General features: G+C 37.1%; 2 protein-coding genes and 1 pseudogene across 2 annotated transcripts; all 3 read right to left on the reverse strand.

Annotated features, from left to right (window-relative positions):
- Positions 1 to 2,450: 2,450 nt before the first annotated feature.
- On the reverse strand, positions 2,451 to 3,124 carry LOC143623236 (putative invertase inhibitor pseudogene; annotated as a pseudogene).
- Positions 3,125 to 7,672: 4,548 nt separating this feature from the next.
- LOC143623237 (10 kDa chaperonin 1, chloroplastic-like) lies at positions 7,673 to 9,647 on the reverse strand. Its single transcript, XM_077094186.1, has 7 exons — positions 9,515 to 9,647; positions 9,384 to 9,442; positions 9,240 to 9,290; positions 8,373 to 8,438; positions 8,205 to 8,252; positions 8,049 to 8,078; positions 7,673 to 7,961 (listed from the first exon to the last, which is right to left on the reverse strand). The coding sequence occupies exons 1-7, from the start codon at positions 9,618 to 9,620 to the stop codon at positions 7,893 to 7,895; spliced, it is 429 nt and encodes a 142-aa protein (XP_076950301.1). The 5' UTR covers positions 9,621 to 9,647; the 3' UTR covers positions 7,673 to 7,892.
- Positions 9,648 to 14,483: 4,836 nt separating this feature from the next.
- Positions 14,484 to 16,869, reverse strand: LOC143623238 (nuclear intron maturase 2, mitochondrial-like). Its single transcript, XM_077094187.1, has 2 exons — positions 14,896 to 16,869; positions 14,484 to 14,851 (listed from the first exon to the last, which is right to left on the reverse strand). Exons 1-2 carry the CDS (start codon positions 16,783 to 16,785, stop codon positions 14,573 to 14,575), a joined length of 2,169 nt encoding a protein of 722 aa, XP_076950302.1. The 5' UTR covers positions 16,786 to 16,869; the 3' UTR covers positions 14,484 to 14,572.
- Positions 16,870 to 19,275: the final 2,406 nt, after the last annotated feature.

Raw genomic sequence — 19,275 nt, forward strand, 5'->3', positions numbered from 1 at the left:
GCTGCTTGAGCATGCTTATTGCTTGAGCATGCTTATTGCTTGAGCATGCTCTGCCTTCATGTCTGGGCGCGTGCGCGCGACCCGCTGAGGCGCAGAGTAATCGCCTGGGCGCGCGCGCGCGACCCGCTGAGGCGCAGAGTAATCGCCTGGGCGCGCGCGCGACCCGCTGTGGCGCAGAGTAATCGCCTGGGCGCGCGCGCGCGACCCGCTGAGGCGCAGAGTAATCGCCTGGGCGCGCGCGCGACCCGCTGAGGCGCAGAGTAATCGCCTGGGCGCGCGCGCGACCCGCTGTGGCGCAGAGTAATCGCCTGGGCGCGCGCGCGACCCGCTGTGGCGAAGAGTAATCGTCTGGGCGCGCGCGCGCGACCCGCTGAGGCGCAGAGTAATCGCCTGGGCGCGCGCGCGCGACCCGCTGAGGCGCAGAGTAATCGCCTGGGCGCGCGCGCGACCCGCTGAGGCGCAGAGTAATCGCCTGGGCGCGCGCGCGACCCGCTGTGGCGCAGAGTAATCGCCTGGGCGCGCGCCCGACCCGCTGTGGCGCAGAGTAATCGCCTGGGCGCGCGCGCGACCCGCTGTGGCGCAGAGTAATCGCCTGGGCGCGCGCCCGACCCGCTGTGGCGCAGAGTAATCGCCTGGGCGCGCGCGCGACCCGCTGTGGCGCAGAGTAATCGCCTGGGCGCGCGCGCGCGACCCGCTGAGGCGCAGAGTAATCGCCTGGGCGCGCGCGCGCGCTGTGGCGCAGAGTAATCGCCTGGGCGCGCGCGCGACCCGCTGAGGCGCAGAGTAATTGCCTGGGCGCGCGCGCGACCCGCTGTGGCGCAGAGTAATTGCCTGGGCGCGCGCGCGCGACCCGCTGAGGCGCAGAGTAATTGCCAATGTCGAAGCACGAAATGGAATCTGACCTGACCCATGACGGAGCTTCCACGGATTTCGAGATGAATGAACCGCATCCTGGTCTGCTGATCCTCTCCTCCGGCTGCTCGCGATCTGCAGTGGCGTTTTGGGGGTGTGGAGGTGACCGCTAAGATGATCTTGAAGATCTCTTGTTCACAGACACAAAAACTGGTGGTGGCACCTACTGAGCATGACCCCATGATAAGGAGGTGAAGACCTCCTTATATAGAGTCTCATGGCCACCATCATGATACCCTAATGGGCCTAGCCCAATTAGGGCTACCTCCACAAACCTCCTCAGCCCAATAACAAATGTATTAGCCCATATAATAAAACAAACCAAATATAATAAATTTAGGATTGTAAACCGGGTTTAATACCATACCCCTACATGAACCAAAAATTTGAATGCCGACTTAAGAAAACATCAAATGATCCAAAAATAAAAAACCAACCATGGTAGAAAAAAATCTTGAGTCAACTACCGTGTATGATGGTCTAGGTTCATTGGTCATTGGTTCGTTGTCATGAGGAGTGGCCTCAACTCTTTAACTAGTGTACACACTTCTTCTACACAATTTCTGAATTGTTATTGCGCTAACACGTTTAAGCTACTTGAAGTATTTTGTCTCTCAATCATAGTCATTCTATTAATAAGATTTATAATCTTTCATAAGTAAAAGTTTAAGCTCCAATAAGTTGTCACATAATCAAAGTTATTGTAAAATACTACTAAAAAATTATTTAAAATCATTCGGTATACAAACTAGACCTATTTATGGGTTGTTGGTTATTTGTTTCCAAATTAAGTGATAAAAGTACTGGGAACGTGGATGATTACGTATGTGATATGCAATCTCCATATCTCAAGTCTCAACTGAACACATGTGAAATGATATCACATAGCGTGACAAAATATTACTCCATCCGTCCCTCTACAAGTGTCATGGTTTGAAAAATACAAAATTTAAGAAAATTTGAATAATTACGCTTTTTCTTAACAAATTACTATAATGCCCTTTACATATATAAAAAGACAAAATGTAAAGAAGTTGGAGTGATTGCATTCTAAAGGTAAATTTGAAAACTAATTAATAAAGTTTGATAGTGGACATTACTAATGGGATAAATTTAAAAGGAAATATGGACACTTTCAAATGGACGGAGGGAGTATCAGTATTAATTCCAAATATTCAAATAAATCATATTTAATAAAATATAAGAAATACATTCTACAACTACTATATTTTATCCTTATAAAATGTAAGAGTTCATTTCAGTAATAAAAAGTATTATTTTACAATAAACTAAAATACAAGTATAATTTAAATTTGAGACGAAGAAATAATTGAATTTTGGTTCATTAAACGATACTTGTGGATGATAACATGCTTACGAAAACATTTTAAGGCAAAACATATAATTGGCAAAAGAACCTTTAAAATCCAAAATCACAACCAACAATACACATATGTTCTCGTGCATTGGATTTTGTTCCAAATTTGTAGTTGAACAAATTATAAAATTGGAGGTAAACTATTATACTATATAAATAATAAAGAAAAATGAAACTCAAAATCCATGAATTGGAATATAGTAATAATATTGATGATTCACAATCCTTTTTTATAAAAGCACAACTTTACATAATTTAATCTAGATCTTGCATAGTATAAATTTTTTATCATGTTTACTTAGTACCAACTCGAAGAATATGTATGATAGAAAGGCCTATCCCACACAATTCAAAAGTCGCATTATTTCTTTTGGTTAAAGGCGAAAAAATACCACGCTTCTCTTTGAACCCATTTTCACATGTAGTGGCGGTATCCATGACCGAGCTTATCAATATATTGGCGTCATCATAGTGCTCCGACTTGTAATTTCTCATGGCTTGTTTAATATCAGCGACCGCGTTGGAATAAAGCTCAAAACAATCATCTAAACGCATCTTTATAGATGAATGGCACTTCTTTCTCAATAAGCTCTTGATGTGATTCTTTGTGTCCGTCACATTGTCGTGTGTTAGCCGGAGTGAGATCTTCCTAAGGCCTCTAACGTCGGTGTGACGGCTCCCTGAGGCCGCTTCAAGAGAGGTGGTACAAAATTGGTAACTCACAGTTGGATCTTGTTGAGAACAAACTTTGCAAGTGCCATGAATTAGAGTTTGTGCATGGGTTGAAATAAAGAGGGTAAACAATAAAAAGAGTAGTGAGCAAGGAGAAGCCATTATTTTATGGCAAATGCTTCTTGGATTTTTAAGAAGTAAATTGGTTTAAGTAGAAGGAAAAAAGGTGTGTTTTGGTCGTTCACCAATTCCCAACTTTATTTTGAATAATTTATCATATTTAAAAAACCATGAAAGAAATTTAATCTTAAAAACATATACAAATAATTTTTAAAATTTTAATATATAAATAGTTAAGTAGTGTTACAACATTATAAAAGGCTCAATATTTCCAAGATAAAACATTGTTCACATCAATATTGTCATGGTTCATTCGTTTTAATAAATAAATAGTTAAGTATTATTTCAACATTATAAAAGTCTCAATAATATAATAAACCCACAAACTTATAAACTTAATGGTTCGTTCATTTTTACAGTCAAAACGTAATAACTAAAATCGGAAAAAGTTGGGGGAAATCCATTAAGTTCAAAATCAGGGCTCCACATGTGAGATTTGGATATAAGAGTCAGAACAAACCGCATATGGGCTTGTAACTAGACGAGTCACAAGTTATGCATGTTCTAAGTCGATGTCTTTGCTAATCCACATGCTCCAAACATGAGTGATCAATTCTTACTTTAGTTATGCATCGCGTGTCAATAAAGTTAATATATTTAAATTTACGACCAGTATAAATAATCGGGAAAACCCCAGGACCCTATGATTCATCAGGCTAACAATGTACATCAAGATGAATTATACACTTTCTCACCTTACTAGCGACATTATTATCTTAATGTGCAACCTCACTTGATTTATCTTTCTTCTTATAAGGGGAGAATTATAAGCCGTATAAGTTATTCCAATTCTTGTTGCAATTGCATATACGCCCACCTCAACATCTGAAATTCGTAAAACTTATGGTACAAAGTCACAATGGTAAAAAGTCACAAATGTACTTGTCATATGCATTGTATAGGCAGAAATGGAACCCTACTTATTTAAGGAAAAAAAGCAATATCAATTTCTGAAATAACATTAAAACAAACTGAAAGACCCAAACAACGATAATGGCTTGTTTGGTACTTTTATAGAGCCATAGATCTCAATATGTAACCGTAGAGTTCAATCTCTAAACGTTTTTTATCTTTAGTTTCTTTCATTAATATTTTATAATATGTTGTACATGTCAACAACTTAACGTGACATGTTCTAATTTTACCTCAAAATCCAAAATGCTCTAGTCTAAGAAAAACATATTTCACATACCTATGCAAGGTTGTATATGCAATGGATAAAATGTGTCATTTTAATAAGATATGTGACAATTAAAATTAGGGGATTCGCGAAAACAAACTCATGTTTGTGAATTGAGACTTATGATGGCGAAATGATAATGTTTTCATTAAACGCATTCCGCATGTGAACAGAAGACCCTCTCTTCACACTGATCATGCTCAATATGACAAATTCATCTCGAAGTTGTGTTCACGTGGGAAAGTCTAGCTAATATGGTCTCAAACTCTCAATTTAACTCGCCCACTGTCTTAAAAAGAATTATGTCTTTGTCACATAAATTATCGTTCATTGTACATATATAAAAAGATAAACATAAAAATAAAGTAACAAGAAGAAGATGTTGGTCCAGACGGATCAAATAATCATATCAAACAAACTTATCAAACAAGCGAACACGAGATATTAGGGTGACAACTCTCGACTCTTTTCATATAATCAAACAAACATGGCAAACGAACTTCACGAACATAGCAAACGTACATGGAGATGGGGCTCCTTGACTCTCTCTTAACTCTCTCTAATAAAACTAATAAACTAGACCATATTTATGGTGGAAGATCTACAAGTATGGTGGAAGATCATGTTCACTACCAAACTTTTGTACGTAACATGGTACCACATGGCATAACAAATTATGCGAAACTAACTAATGATGACTTCCTTATAACTTATAAGACTCGTTTATCTATATCTATAATCTATATCTATATATATACTATATATAAAGTATAAGTGAGGGACCTCTTAAATTTTAAGAGGTACCAAACTTGTTGCTTTAAGTACAAACCACAATGCATATAATTAAGATATTTTAGAAGCAATTTTGTCTTTTGACAATTTTGTCTTTTAGCAAAAATAACACACGGTTTGATTTTAATTTATTCAATAATAATTACAAATCTGGTCGTTTCACTTTAATTACATTTTGTTAATTTATAGAATAGTTACATACATACCCCTTATTTTAAACCAACTACCCTCATGACGTTTAAACGTTTATAACTTTTTCACACGTTAATATTATTTAAAAACCATTATACCATAAAAACGAGTATTTTATTCTCTTTATTTTGAGTATGGTATTGCTATATTTTTTTTCATTTTAAAAACTTAATGTGTTACGTGATTACCATTAAGAACTGGCAAAACGGGTCGGGCGGGTTCGTCGTTCGGGTCATGGGTCTAAAAGCTTAAGGTCGGAATGGGTTGATACACAAAAGGTTAATTTGGTTTGGCTCGGGACGGGTTCGGGTCGAAAGGGTTAAATCAGTACGGATTTCGGGTTATAACATTGTCAGGCGGAACGGGTGGCTGGTCAAGACTCATTCAATGTAGTGTTACGTGTGCATCGACACCTTATTGCGCGCGTACAGTCGTTTGACGTGCTTACTGACACCGTACACCAGTTGAGCTTCCAATGCCGCATTACGAGCATATTATCGTCGGGTTACGCGTATACTGTTGTGAAGTCACGCACTTACTGAAACGGTAACACGGTTATGCATTCGATGCCATGTTCGCGTACATACCCCGCTGCATCGTGCGAGCACCATGCTAGTATATATAATATAGGAGTGAGTCACCTCTTAAAATTTTAAGAGATACTACTCTTATTGCTTATTGTACAAGTAACAATGCATAGAATTTTAAGAATATAGGGGTAAAATAGTCTTTACTTATTCAAAAATAATATACAATAATAGTATTTCAATTTCAATAAAGTTTTGTTAATATATTAAATAGTTACATATTTTCCCCTAATTATTAACCAACTACCACACGACATTTAAACGGCCGTAACTTTTTCACACGTTAATATTTTTTCTAAAAAAATACATCATAAAAACGAGCATATTATTATCTTTAATTTGAGTATGGAATTGCTATAGTTTATTAATTTTAAAAAAACTAACATATTACATGATTACCAGTTATTACCGGCAATCGGTCGGGCATGTTCGCCTAATGGTGTTGGAACGGGTTAGGGTTGGAACAGGTTAATACAAAAGGGTTAATTTAGTTCATGTCGGGATGAGTTTGGATCGAAAGAGTTCATGTCAAAACAGGCTTCGGGTTAAAACATTTTTGGATCGGAGCAGGTCCGTCAAAATGGATTATGTTAAAAGTAGTTTATTTGAAATTATTGATCTTTGCTTCTTGTTTGTTGCCACATGTTATGCGCGTTCAAGCATCAGTTACGTGGATGACATTGTTTATACATATCGGGTTGCTCACGTATAGGCATTATGTGGCGCGCAAACTAGCACCGATTACACGCCCGATGCCACGTTAAATGCATACCACCGTCGGGTTATGCACGTACCGTTGCGAGGTTACAAACGTACTAACATCGATTGCATTTGTGCGTACGATGCATCGCGCGGACAACTGAGTACAAACGTACTAACATCGGTTGCATTTGTGCGTACGATGCATCGCGCGGACAACTGAGTAGTATATATTAAATTACAACTATGAGCACCTTTTGAGTTTTTACCCTTGCAAATAAATATTAAATTACAACTATGATCACTTTTTAGTTTTTCCCCTCACAAATAATTCACATCTAGCAACCAATTTTCAAGTATGTTTCAATTAATTTATTATTATTATTATTATTTTTGTTATTTTGTCTCAATCAAATCACTCAACTTTCAATGAATATGCTAATACCATATTTCTTATACCTATAAGACACTATCGCAGGTTAAGATGCCTACATGAAACAAACCATTCAAACTTACATTTATCACCTTCCTCTTATATAACTCATTATTGTAGCACTACAAGCAAACGATCATTGTGTTTGGTCAGGAATGGTTTTATGGTCAGTGAAGGAGAAGCATGAGCACTAATGTAACACATGAGCGAGTAAGGCGGTGCCCGTGAGCGCACTCACTTGTGAACAATGCCAAAATCAGTTTTCTTACTATTGAGAAATGGTACAGCATAAAAAAAATCTTCTATCATGTAAATACCAACTAATCTTATTATCTTTCACAACAATTCTCTACACTCTGAGAAAGTCTCGGACAAAGCCTTGGACATTTTGAGAATTTTCCTTATATTTTATATCAATCAAGACGACAAACTACAATCAGGAGTACAGCTGCGCCTAGCTAAATTTTTAGACCAATCTGATGGATACCATTATAATAAGCTCGACTTGTGCAGTCTAAACCAACTAGGTAATACTAGAACACACTATAGTGATGCAAACCTAACACCAACAGGCACAGCATCTCTGCCTTCCCTAACATATCAAATTATATCGTTATCATACTACGACACGTTTAGACTTGTAACTAAAATTGAGACGGTCGGGTGGGTCTTATTAGCCACTTTTGTATTAAAACCGGCTTTATTCATTCAACTACATTAGTCCAAACAGAAACGACGACTAAATCAATGTTTCTGAATAACAATAAGCTAACATAATTCGTTATGCTTGTGATTGTATTTTAACCGCCAACAAAGAATAACACTCATTTATGGGATGCAGAGAAGATGAAGTGATTTCATACTTGTCTACTCGACAACAGCCAGCAAGTCTCCTGCTTTGCAGAAGCAATGCTTTCCCTCTGCTCCCAAATCCACCTGTTACAACTCATATAATTGTTCTCATGAACCGTTTATAACATTCTAACATACTATACATGTAAATGTTGGCATATTAGTATTTACCTCATAAGCGTTAATGTCAGAGAAAAGAACCTGCAGATGAAGCAAAACCGGTGTCAAAACGATATCTTATATTAGAAACACTACTATACATATAAACATGAAGTTTGAACATAGGCTCACTTAAGAAACTGGCTAATTAGAACTAAACTAACATACCTTTTTCCCGGCTTCTAAGTCTCCTACCTCGGTACCAACAGCAAGAATCTGAGACAAGCATACAGATTATATTCAATACATAAAACACATATGGCATTAGAAAATAAAAAGTAAGCATCTTTACTTGAAACAGAGCATACAAGAAGTTAAAGTTATATTATTACTCACCTCTCCCATAAGATAACGTTCAAACTTGACAGCTGATTTGGGCAACAAAACTCCACCAGCAGATTTCTAAATTGGACACAAAGAGGAAGATCAGGTATACGGTATGCTTAACTTAAATTTAAAGTGTGGCATAGCATTGTAACTCAAAGAAAGATTAAGTTAGACAATTAAGAAGTAACATGACAACATATTATGGAATAGTTCACAGAGAACAGAAACTTTCAGAAACAGATCAAACACAAGTTCCAGTATTGTAAAAATAGCGACTAGGAGCCGATTAATAAGAAATTAGAAGGCTACAGATTGGATTTTACCTAATCGGTCAAAATCTTTGAATTATTTGAAACATTATAATTATTTTGAAAAATTATATATAAAATTTTTTGTGTGTGTATATATATAATTTGAAAAGGTACATAACAAATTCTGATCCGATTAATCACTAGTCGGTGCAGCAAGTTCTACAACACTGCCAAATTCAAATGTGAACTTGCAAAATTTACAACGCATTCTGAATAAAACACTAATAATCCCTAGAAATTCCAGTGCTGTAAAAATCGGAATTCATGAGAAATCAGCCCCTAAAATCGGTACCAATCAAAATCCGTCAAATCTTTGGAGTTTGAACTATTTGAAGAATTGTACTGATTTTAATAAATTTGAAAAGGTACATAAATTCCAATCTGATTAATCCCATTAATCGTTAAGTCAATACCCCCACTGCCTGACTAGCGCCTAACGAGTCACAACACTAACAAATTTAAATGTAAACTTGCAAAGCTTAGAATGTATTCCTGATAATAGACTAAGGCACAACTAAAAGAAACATGACCATAAACATAAACACATAAACAAAGGATTAATCACCTCAGGAAGCTCCTCCAGACGAATTAGCACTCGGTCGGCTTGCGGCTTAACCTTTAAATACAAAGCAATTAAGAACCATTAAATAAACAATACATCACAATGCTAAAGAACAATATAGACACAAATGCATAATAATAAACTTACCTTGGAGGGCTCATACTTGGTAGCAATTGCATTAACCTTGAACGAATTACTTCGTAGACCTAATCAATACACAACTAACTAATTAATAAACAATAAAAAGAAGAAATTGGTGAAAATGAATAGAAGGATACCTAAAGTTGTGGTTTTTGTAGGGATAGAAGAAGATGAAGGTTGGTGTTTAAGGAAAGAAGAAAAAGGTTTAGCTGCAGTGATGAAACTGGAGGATGCCATTGCCATGGATAGATAAGATTTAGCAGCTTTGGTTTTTCAGAGACTAAATGTGAGTTAAGTTCAAAGAGTGGGTGGGTAATGGGTTAGGGTTACTACTTACTCGTGTTGTGTTGTGTTGTGTTGTGTTGTGTTGTGTTGTGTCGTGTCTTCGATAGCCTTCTAGACTGTTTGCTCGGCTATTAGTGGGGACCGGTTTCAAAACTGGTTTTTTAAGTAAAAACTAAATAATATTCTTTGTTTTGTTTTATGAAAGACGGTACAATGGTATTGTATTAAACAAAGATAACAAGTAAATGCTAGTTAAACAAAAAAGGTTTATGTGACTTACAAATACGTTATATCTCAAAAGTATATCAATTCTCTCCGTTAACACCAAAAGAAAGCTTAAGGTCTCTATTTCTTCTGTCAACTTGATTTAGCTTGTATAACATTGACCCGATTGAAATCTTTACATTTCATAAACTCCGTAGTCCATAGGGCATATTGATTGGATTAACAAGTTTTTTTGTTTATCCTTGGCAATAATGATTTTGTAACTTCATGTCATCCAAAATTGAATGTGTCATAGAGTATTGTGATTAGCAAATGATCCACCGTCTCCTTATGCTCCGAAAATGGGCATAATACTGTACAACGTTAATGTTTCTTCTCAAAAGTGTGGTCCAGGTTTTCTATTCTTTCTCGTACTACTTTCCAAGAAAAAAAATATCACTTTTTTAGGAATCCAGTTAACTCACTCGTAGATACTTTGGTTTTCAATGGTGGATTGATTTCTCAAAAACTCGCGAGCCGAACTAACAGTAAATATCCTATCTTTATCATAGTTGTTAAAATCGAGCGCTTTTAAGCACATTAATTGCGAGTTGCATGCCTCAGATATTTAAAGCGTCATTAATATGTTCACAACTTCCCATGCATGTTAAATATCATTTAAACAACATGTTCCTATTCTCTAGGAGTACCTAAAAATCCACTAAAGCACTGTAATCTTTTCCCAAACTTCCCATGCGTATTAAATATTATTTGTCTTCAGTTAATAAATGATTAAAATATTCAGAATTTGTGATTAGGCTTTAGTTTTTTAATTTTTGGAAATCTGGATATTATGATAAATGTGTTAATGGATCAAATTGTTGTTTTTGACAGTTAAAATGAATGTTTATTGAATTAAAAAATTTGTTCATTAATGTGCGCTTTTTTTTAAATCGGGCGCTTTTTTTGCGCTTATCGCCTGGGCGCTAGGCCCAACCTCAACGCTTTCGAGCGCTTATCGCATTTGATAACTATGATCTTTATCATTGTCCAAATCCACTTATCCTCACCAATAACCATTTGTGATGTTTGTTTGACTAAGATTTGTCATTAATATTGTATACATAAGATTCAGATGGTAATTTCTTATTAAATTGTTACAAAGTTACTAAGCATTGCTCGTATACGCAATGAACATCAAACAAGTTAACCCGAGACACAACAAACACCGGAACACGGCACAACTTTAAGTGTGGCCGACACAAATAAATAAATTAGTGGTGTTCGGTTCACCTAATCTACCCTCAAACTACCAATGGACCTTTGGTTTAGCAGTACCAAGATGTTGGGAAAAGATATCTATCATCATAGCGGACAAAAAGACGAATTTAGATTTAGAAGTAAGATTAGAGAGGCCAGGGTTGGGTGCATGACATTCTAAGAGCCGATCAACCCTCCAACTAGATCAACTGTTAGTTTGACCATTAGTTAGAAAATGGTTAATCCAATCATCGTTGATTTGTGTTCGTTAGCTCTAAGTGTTCTTGATTGTTCAAACTCCACCCCAATAAACGGTAAAATTTAAGATTACAGGTCAAAAGTTAAAACATGGATGTCAGATTGTGATTTCAGTTTGTTTGTTTGACTTTCTAAAGTCAAAACTTGGGCATAACCAACCATAGGATCCCACCAAAAATCTGTTCATATACGTCAAATTAGCAATCTTCAAATTCAAAACTTATGATTTAGATTTGAGAGCATCAGCCTCAAAATCTTCTGTACTCACAACATTGAAATTAGCATGTGTTGACTTTTTGACTTAAGAGTCAAGACTCTGTACATCCAATAAAAATTACATCAATTTACTCTACATATAATACTTTACTACAATCGTCTATTCATTAGTTAAATGTCTAAACTACCCTCACTTAGTAACTAATAGCTGAACTTTCTGACACAAAACTACTATTAATATTTACGGATCATGGTTGCAGGTAGTATGAAGCTTGCCTCTGCATCAAAATTGAATTTTTTTACCCCGCCTGCTGCTGCCCAAAAGAACTTTAGTACATCAACATACTGCCATGATTACTGATGACAACCGAAAGATAGTAGTTTGCTTGGGTTAGGTTGAAGGGCAGCCTCGTTTGATTTTGGTGCTTTCTGTGTATTGAAAGTACTTCTGTTAATATTTGTATGTACGCGTAATGGTTTTTTGTATAGTTTTGATATTTTAACCTGAGCTGTCTTTTAGCTCGGTTGTAACGAACCTATAGGGAAAAAGTATTTGCTAGTGTCGACAGGTAACAGTTCTATAATTGTTACATAGTAAATATATAATTTAACATTAAACAAATAAAGATTCTCAGACCAATGGTAATATTTAATTCTCAATAGTTTCTCATTCTCACCCATTTAATTGGTACATATTTAAACTATTTAAACTCTTGAATGCATACCTGTGAGCAATTTGTTTTTCTATTAAAGACGCACACAAAGTTGAAGTAATGTCGTTGAATGTTGTCATCTTGTATCAGAACCAATAACACAAGTTCAGGTGTAAGATCTGAAATTCTTCTAGTCGCCATTACGGCTTTTCTGTTAGAAAATGCAGTTATAAAGTGATAGTATTAATAGAATATGGAACATGCAGACCACATCTGGTAGCACTGTTCAAAGGGTAAGAGTTGACCCTTTTATCTAATATCCTACCCGGACCCTTTACCCTTTTAAGAAAAAATGTGGACCCGAGACCCTACCCTCTAACCAATAAAAGGGTCGGGTATACATAAGGGTTTCAAGGGTCAAACCATTTACCCTTTAAGACAGTAATCACATCTCATTTTCTACATTACTAGTTGCATATCTAATAAATGACTTTAATATATGAATCTTAGAATAATTATATTTTCATTTCATAACATAGTAAAGTCTAACTTCGAAAGTTTATCAATCATTTAAAATGATGCAAACAATATTCATATTCACAAATTACTTGTAGAGAACAATTTAGTGATTTTTTTACATATGTTTCCTTTCAGTGGTATGACCCTTTTACTTTTTTTTCTTAATAGTTGGAAAATTTTTGATGAATCATATATGAAATGCAAACCACTCATAAATTCCAGATTAATCGTGAATCTGATGTATATCTATCTAGTAAACGGGTCAAGGGTTTGAAAAAGGTCGGACCCTTGAAACCCCTTTACCCTTTAAGGTGAAATTTAAATACCCTTTACCCGACCCATATTATTTATTCGTGTCTAATTAAGGGTTTTAAGAGTCGGGTAACAGGGTTTCAAGGGTCCGACCCTTATCTTGCTCACCCCTAACATCTGGTTATACATCTCGTATAAACGCGTATAACCCACCATGTAAAAAGATAAACACTATATAGTTGGATTTTATGCCAGCCTTTTTTAGATTATTGGATACATGAGTTAATTTGTTGTTTCAAAAGCGAGTACCAAAGTATTTAGGTCTGCTACAGTTAGGTATGTGTTTGCTATTTGCAGGCTGGGACTAATAATTTGGACAAATATATGGTGACATAATAACAAACACATTATTATGCAATCAATATAATATATCAAAAGGTAGCTGAAAAATTACAATTGTAGAAAAACAGCGTGCAAGCAATCTACATTAACGCATAGCCATAGACCAAACCAACCTGTACTTAAACACGGTAGCAACTCAAGTCCAATGCAATTACTAATTTTTTTTTAGTAAAAACTTAGGGATGTATAGTAAAATTACAATTATCTGTAATATCGAAATTAAGCAACACCAAGAAATTAGCATATAATTGATACCCTAAAAACATAAGCTAACAGATATTGCAAACAATAGCTCCCCTTTCAGGTAAACACCTAAAAATTAACATGCAATTTAAAAACTAAAAACATAAATTAATTACCTGACGCAAACGTATCATCAAACACATGATGTGCACCCAAATAAACACTATCTAAAATCCTAATTTTAACAACTTAAGTTTCAGAAGTCACAATACATAACAATAAATCATATAAGTATTATAACATCTCATAAGTAATGCAAAAACACCAACCGTGACACAACAAACCAATACACTAAAGAACACGCAAAGAAACAGACTTTATAAGTAACTAAACAACATGCATTTGCAAAATAACCAAAAAAAACTACCACCAGCCAAAAACATCTGTAAACGCAGCAAGCGGTATGCACAAATCTAAACAAGAAACATACTAAAAGCCTGACTTCAGAAACCACAGAACAGTACAGAAGAAAAACAAAACACACAACGGCAAATTGAAAAGAATCATCTTACCTGAACCAAACTGAAGATCGCAAAGAGAGTCCGCAAAGCTAATGGATGTTTAGAAAGCGGTTGATTAGAAATGCAAACAGCAGGCGAAGACAAAAGAGAAGATCCACAACTGTAAAAAGCAAAAGGATACGGCAGAGGACAACACTTGCAACCAAACGGGGAAGGTAATAGATTCTAAGAGATTGTAAGATAACCGTAACTTCACATTTAAGAGTTGTATAATCTGTTAAATTTACACCTTTATAACATTACATTACAAATAAACATAATGAACACATAAAGCATAACACTGTATTAATAATAATATAGAATACAGAGAGATCAAAGTTATACATGCTACTCTATAACCTTTCTTGTGCTTCAAAAAAAAATCAAAATTACACATATCACCTCAAACATTTGTAGCTCGTAATCGCTCTTCACGCTCTTCCTCATCTTCAATACTCAACTTATCCTTTTCACCACCCGACCCCAACAACATTTTGCCTTCTTCGTTATTAACAACATTAAGCGCTGCACTTCGTTTATAATTCCAAACAAGCATAGAAACATAATCTTGAGGCGAAATAAGCCCTTCTTTAATTAAAGCCGTACGGTTTTCTTCAAACGTTTTCGGATCATCCAATCTTATATATTCAAGCAACGCCTTCTCGTGATCGGGCCTCCAGCCCTTCAATCGACTCCGCAAGGCCCATTCGTAATAAATTGTTATACTCGGGTGATTGTCCCTTCAATCGACATCCGGGTATATTGCAGCCCTTCAATCGACTCCGCAAGGCCCATTCGTAATAAATTGTTATACTCGGGTGATTGTCCCTTTTTCTCCTTTAACGGTCGTCTAAGAGTTCTATCACCGATTTTATAAACTTTTGCCCGTGATCGAAGCTTATATTTTGCAGCGTATAATTTAGCAAGCGAACCGCGAATAATATAAGAACAAAAATTAACTACCTTTTTTCGGTTATCAGCAAATCTATACCACTCAACCATAGTAGTCAAGAGCTTGTTCATTTGTGCGTTCGTATGCGCTTGTGTCGCGTGAAACATTCTAAAACACGGTTGTGGGTCCGGGTCTCTATCGCCTTTTAAAAATCCTAATTTTCTAAACTGATTGATACATTGTTTAAGACTCGCGGTTACCGATAATAACGTACCGACGCCCTTTTCACTAATGATTTTACCACCCGTTGCGGTATATCTAAGAGTCGGATACACGACTCGTCTACATAAAACATGATCAAGAAACATTATTCCCTTTGTTATATGCTCAATCGGGAGTGACTCGTTATCAAGTTTAAGCATGTATTTCTCGTCACAAAACTCGATTAACTGTTTTCTAAGAATCGCTGCATCAGCTCTCGGACCGCGAACTCCAATCAAGAAATGACCACCAAAACGAATATAATCGATTTTTCGGGTCTTATCGGGCCCGCTAGTAGGAACAAATTCGGGCCACGAAGTATTGCCTTGGTCAACTTCTCCTTCCAGGCTGTTCCAAATTACATCACTTTTCGACGGTCGGTAAAATTCTTTAATTTTACCCTCCATCCAACGATCCAACTCGTCTAAACAAATGTTGGCTAACAACGGGCTTAAAATCCCACAATGCCCCCATGTTGGAACCTTTTCCGCTTCTTCCGGCGCAAACCCGAAAAAAGATTCCAACCAATACGGGTCGGGCTTCGGTTCGTCCTCCGCTAAAACCCGTTTCTTCTGATACTTTCTTTGAATCCTCTTCTTTTCCACAGGCGGGCTCGTGATAACCGGAGTCGTCAACGCCGATTTCACCAAATCAATAACCATTTTATCCCTCACATCCCTCATCAAAGCACTAATCACCAACCCAACCTTCATCCCGTCCAAAGCCGTACTCAAATCCCCTTTAATATACCACAAATACCCCGCAAAACTCCTCCTAACCACCCTCAAAGCCGTATGCGCCGTCCTACCCGGCCTAAACACGTACGACTTCTCCGAAAACCGCGCTTCAAAAACCGGCTCAAGAATCATAAACAAAACCTCTTGCACTATCCTATCCTGAAACGGGCTCGGCTGCGTCGTCGTCAAAATCGCCCTAATCTTCCGTTTTGACAACGACTCGTACTCCGTCTTATCCTTCGGAGACTTAATGAAAAACTCCAACCGCGCACCCCACCTAAACCGGTTATCAAGAACCGCGTTTCTAAGCGCTAACAAATCCTCAAGCGCCGATCTTTGCACCGAGCTTTTCGGCATGTACGCACCCAACTCATCGGCACAAACCTTTTGGTAAGCCAATACCCATAACTCAAATCTTCTTAAGTAATTAGTCAAATTGGTTACAGTTTGATTCGGGTTTCGGAAACTTTCAATCCATAGTTCAGAACAGACGGATACTCCGTCTTCTTTCAGTAAGGTTGATGGGTCATTCGGGTCCGGGTTATGGGTACGGTTATGGTTATAGTTATAATTCGGGTTCGGATTCGGGTTAAATCGTCTGTAATTGTTATTATTGTATTGGGATGAAGTGAACATGAATGCTTTAAATAAAGTGAACCCATTTGTTCTAGGGTTTGTGGGTTTTAATAATATTGAATGACAGAAGAAGGTGAGACGGTGATTCATCTGACCTGAATATTATGACGGCTCCGGCGACGGAGGTGGCGGTGAGAGCTTCAATTTGACAGTTTCCGGTTGGATTTGATTAAGGGGTTTTGCAGTGGAGAGTCGAAGCAGTGAGTCATTTTGTGGGGTTTATCATGAATGGGCTGGTTGTAAACTAATTGCACATTGACTGTATAAGCCCATAATGACTCACGACAGATTCGCTAGCCCAATAAACTGTAAACGCAGAACCGAAAGTACTCGTATCCATGAAGCAAGAACCCAGATTCATGATAACCAAACGTCCAAACCCCAACTGTTCCAATTCGGTGCGGTTAGTGGTTACTCATTTATGGGTTTTGGGTAGGGGTGCAATCAAACCGAGTTATTTGAGATTGGCTCGTAAAAAAGCTCGATCGAGCAAAGCTTAGACGAGCCCGAGCCTGATCGAGCCTAAAAGTAAGCTCGTTAATAAACGAGTCTAAGCCCGAGTTTTACTTATCGAGTCATTAATACAATTGTTATATTATATATTTATATATAGTTAATAACTATTAATTAATCTATATAATGTTATAAAAAAACTAACTAAATAACTAAATGACATATGTTATGTTATATAAAAATGATTATAAATATAAAGAGTTAATTAAAAAGATAGTGAACCAGCCAAGCTTGAGCTTGAAAACATACTCATGAACCAAACTTGAGCCTTAGAAATAGAGATTGAAAGGAGCTAAGCTCAAGCTCTGTGTAAGTTAAACGAGCCAAGCTCACGCTCGGTTTGGCTCGGCTCATTTGCTTCCCTAATTTCAGGAAAGTCCAATCATTTAGTATACCGTCACTGAATCCTCAATTGGCATTCCATCGATTTCAAGTTATGTGGGTTCTACTTCTAAGTTGTAATCGCTTATTTATTCTTCTAATTCTATGGATTTTACACTTTTCAACAACAATTCTACAGTTTTTTGTTCGATCAATTTCAACATCGTTAAAATTTATAGGTTTTGTTGGATCGGTTTTTGTTTTTTGGTTTCTTATATGCCTATTTATGTTACGAGTGAAGATGTTAATGTTGTTTTTTAACATTTTATTTATTTATTTATTTGTTTCTAAGTTAAATGATCAAACCTGATAAAAAACCTAAAAAACCCAGGAGAGAGTAGAGCCGGGTTTCGATTATAGATTTAAAATTCTCAAAACCGTGGAACCCGGTCCTAAATATCTGAAAGTACACCTCGGTGGCCCTAAGTCATTCACTTAGTAGGTTATTTTCTAATCCTTTCATTATTTTTTTCGGATTTCTGATAGGATAAATGGTAATCAGTGTTTTTGAAAAGGAAGATTTGTTTGTTTTTTAAATACTTAGTAATGACTCACTTAAATTGTCTTATTCCTTTGTATGTACTTGTATGTATCTCTTTCTTCCTGAAATATAAATTTAACAACAAAATCTCGTGATTAAGAATCAACATATACTGATTCGTAAAAAGTGTTAACACAAGCAAAAACTTCTTTTTTTTTTCTTGTAATCGTGAAACATATTAATAAATATTATTGATGTTTACACCGGGACAATTACAGATTAACGGCAGATAGACGGGCAACAAGTTGCGCCGCTACCCCCCTTCTGAATAGTAAACCCTACCCTACTAAACACAACGTTCCCTTTAGCATGGGCGGAGTTACTGCTGACCACCTGCTGAACCCGCTTAAGGAACTGAACCGCGTCAGGGCCGAGAGCGCCAAAGGTGTCAAAAGCAAACGGTATGAACACGTGCTGATTCTCAAGGCAAGCTTTCTCGTGCTTAGCTACTTTACCCGCCTCAGCCTTGTTTATCGCATGACCCACCACAAACCCATGGTCCCGTAGCCCAACGAGGGGGGACACACCTGTCAAATCAACGCACGCGTGCTTCCCTTTTTCCCATCCAAAAACAAGAATGTCAGCGGGTCGTAGGGTTGATCTCCCATCTAAAGGGTCGGTTAAGAAGTTCACCGGGGCTTCCTTTTTTGCCGAGATCCCGGCCCGCTTAAGGACGTCGTAAAGCACATCTCGAACTAGATCATGTCGATATTTAAAGCCTGGTAATTCTTTGCAATGGACTGCATGCTCCCCAAAAGAATCCAAACAAGCCTTTCGGCATACGGGACACGGGTCATCCACCGGGAAAAGGTGTACCATCAACCAGTATTTGAGGATGGCCCGATATTCCACTAGCGACATACATTTATTGATTCAACAACTAGTTTCTTTAAAGCAAAAACTACAAAATCACTTTAAAGTTTCAACTCATCTCTATATCATTTATTGATTCAACACAAGCAAAAACCGGTTTGTGTATAATGCTTTTGATTTCTGGTCCCGTTTTAAACAACCAATAATCGAAATGACTTATCGATCATGCGTTCGGAATCAACCCAATCCGTCGTATTAATTGATTATAATGTTTTTTAATTCACGTAAGTGTGGCTAGTCCTATGAGGGTTATATTCAATTTAACTTGGTGC

The sequence above is a fragment of the Bidens hawaiensis genome, unplaced genomic scaffold, assembly GCF_021521415.1.
Source record: "Bidens hawaiensis isolate Kalapana, Puna unplaced genomic scaffold, B.hawaiensis_p1.1 tig00003356_1, whole genome shotgun sequence".
In the NCBI taxonomy this organism is placed as follows: domain Eukaryota; kingdom Viridiplantae; phylum Streptophyta; class Magnoliopsida; order Asterales; family Asteraceae; genus Bidens; species Bidens hawaiensis.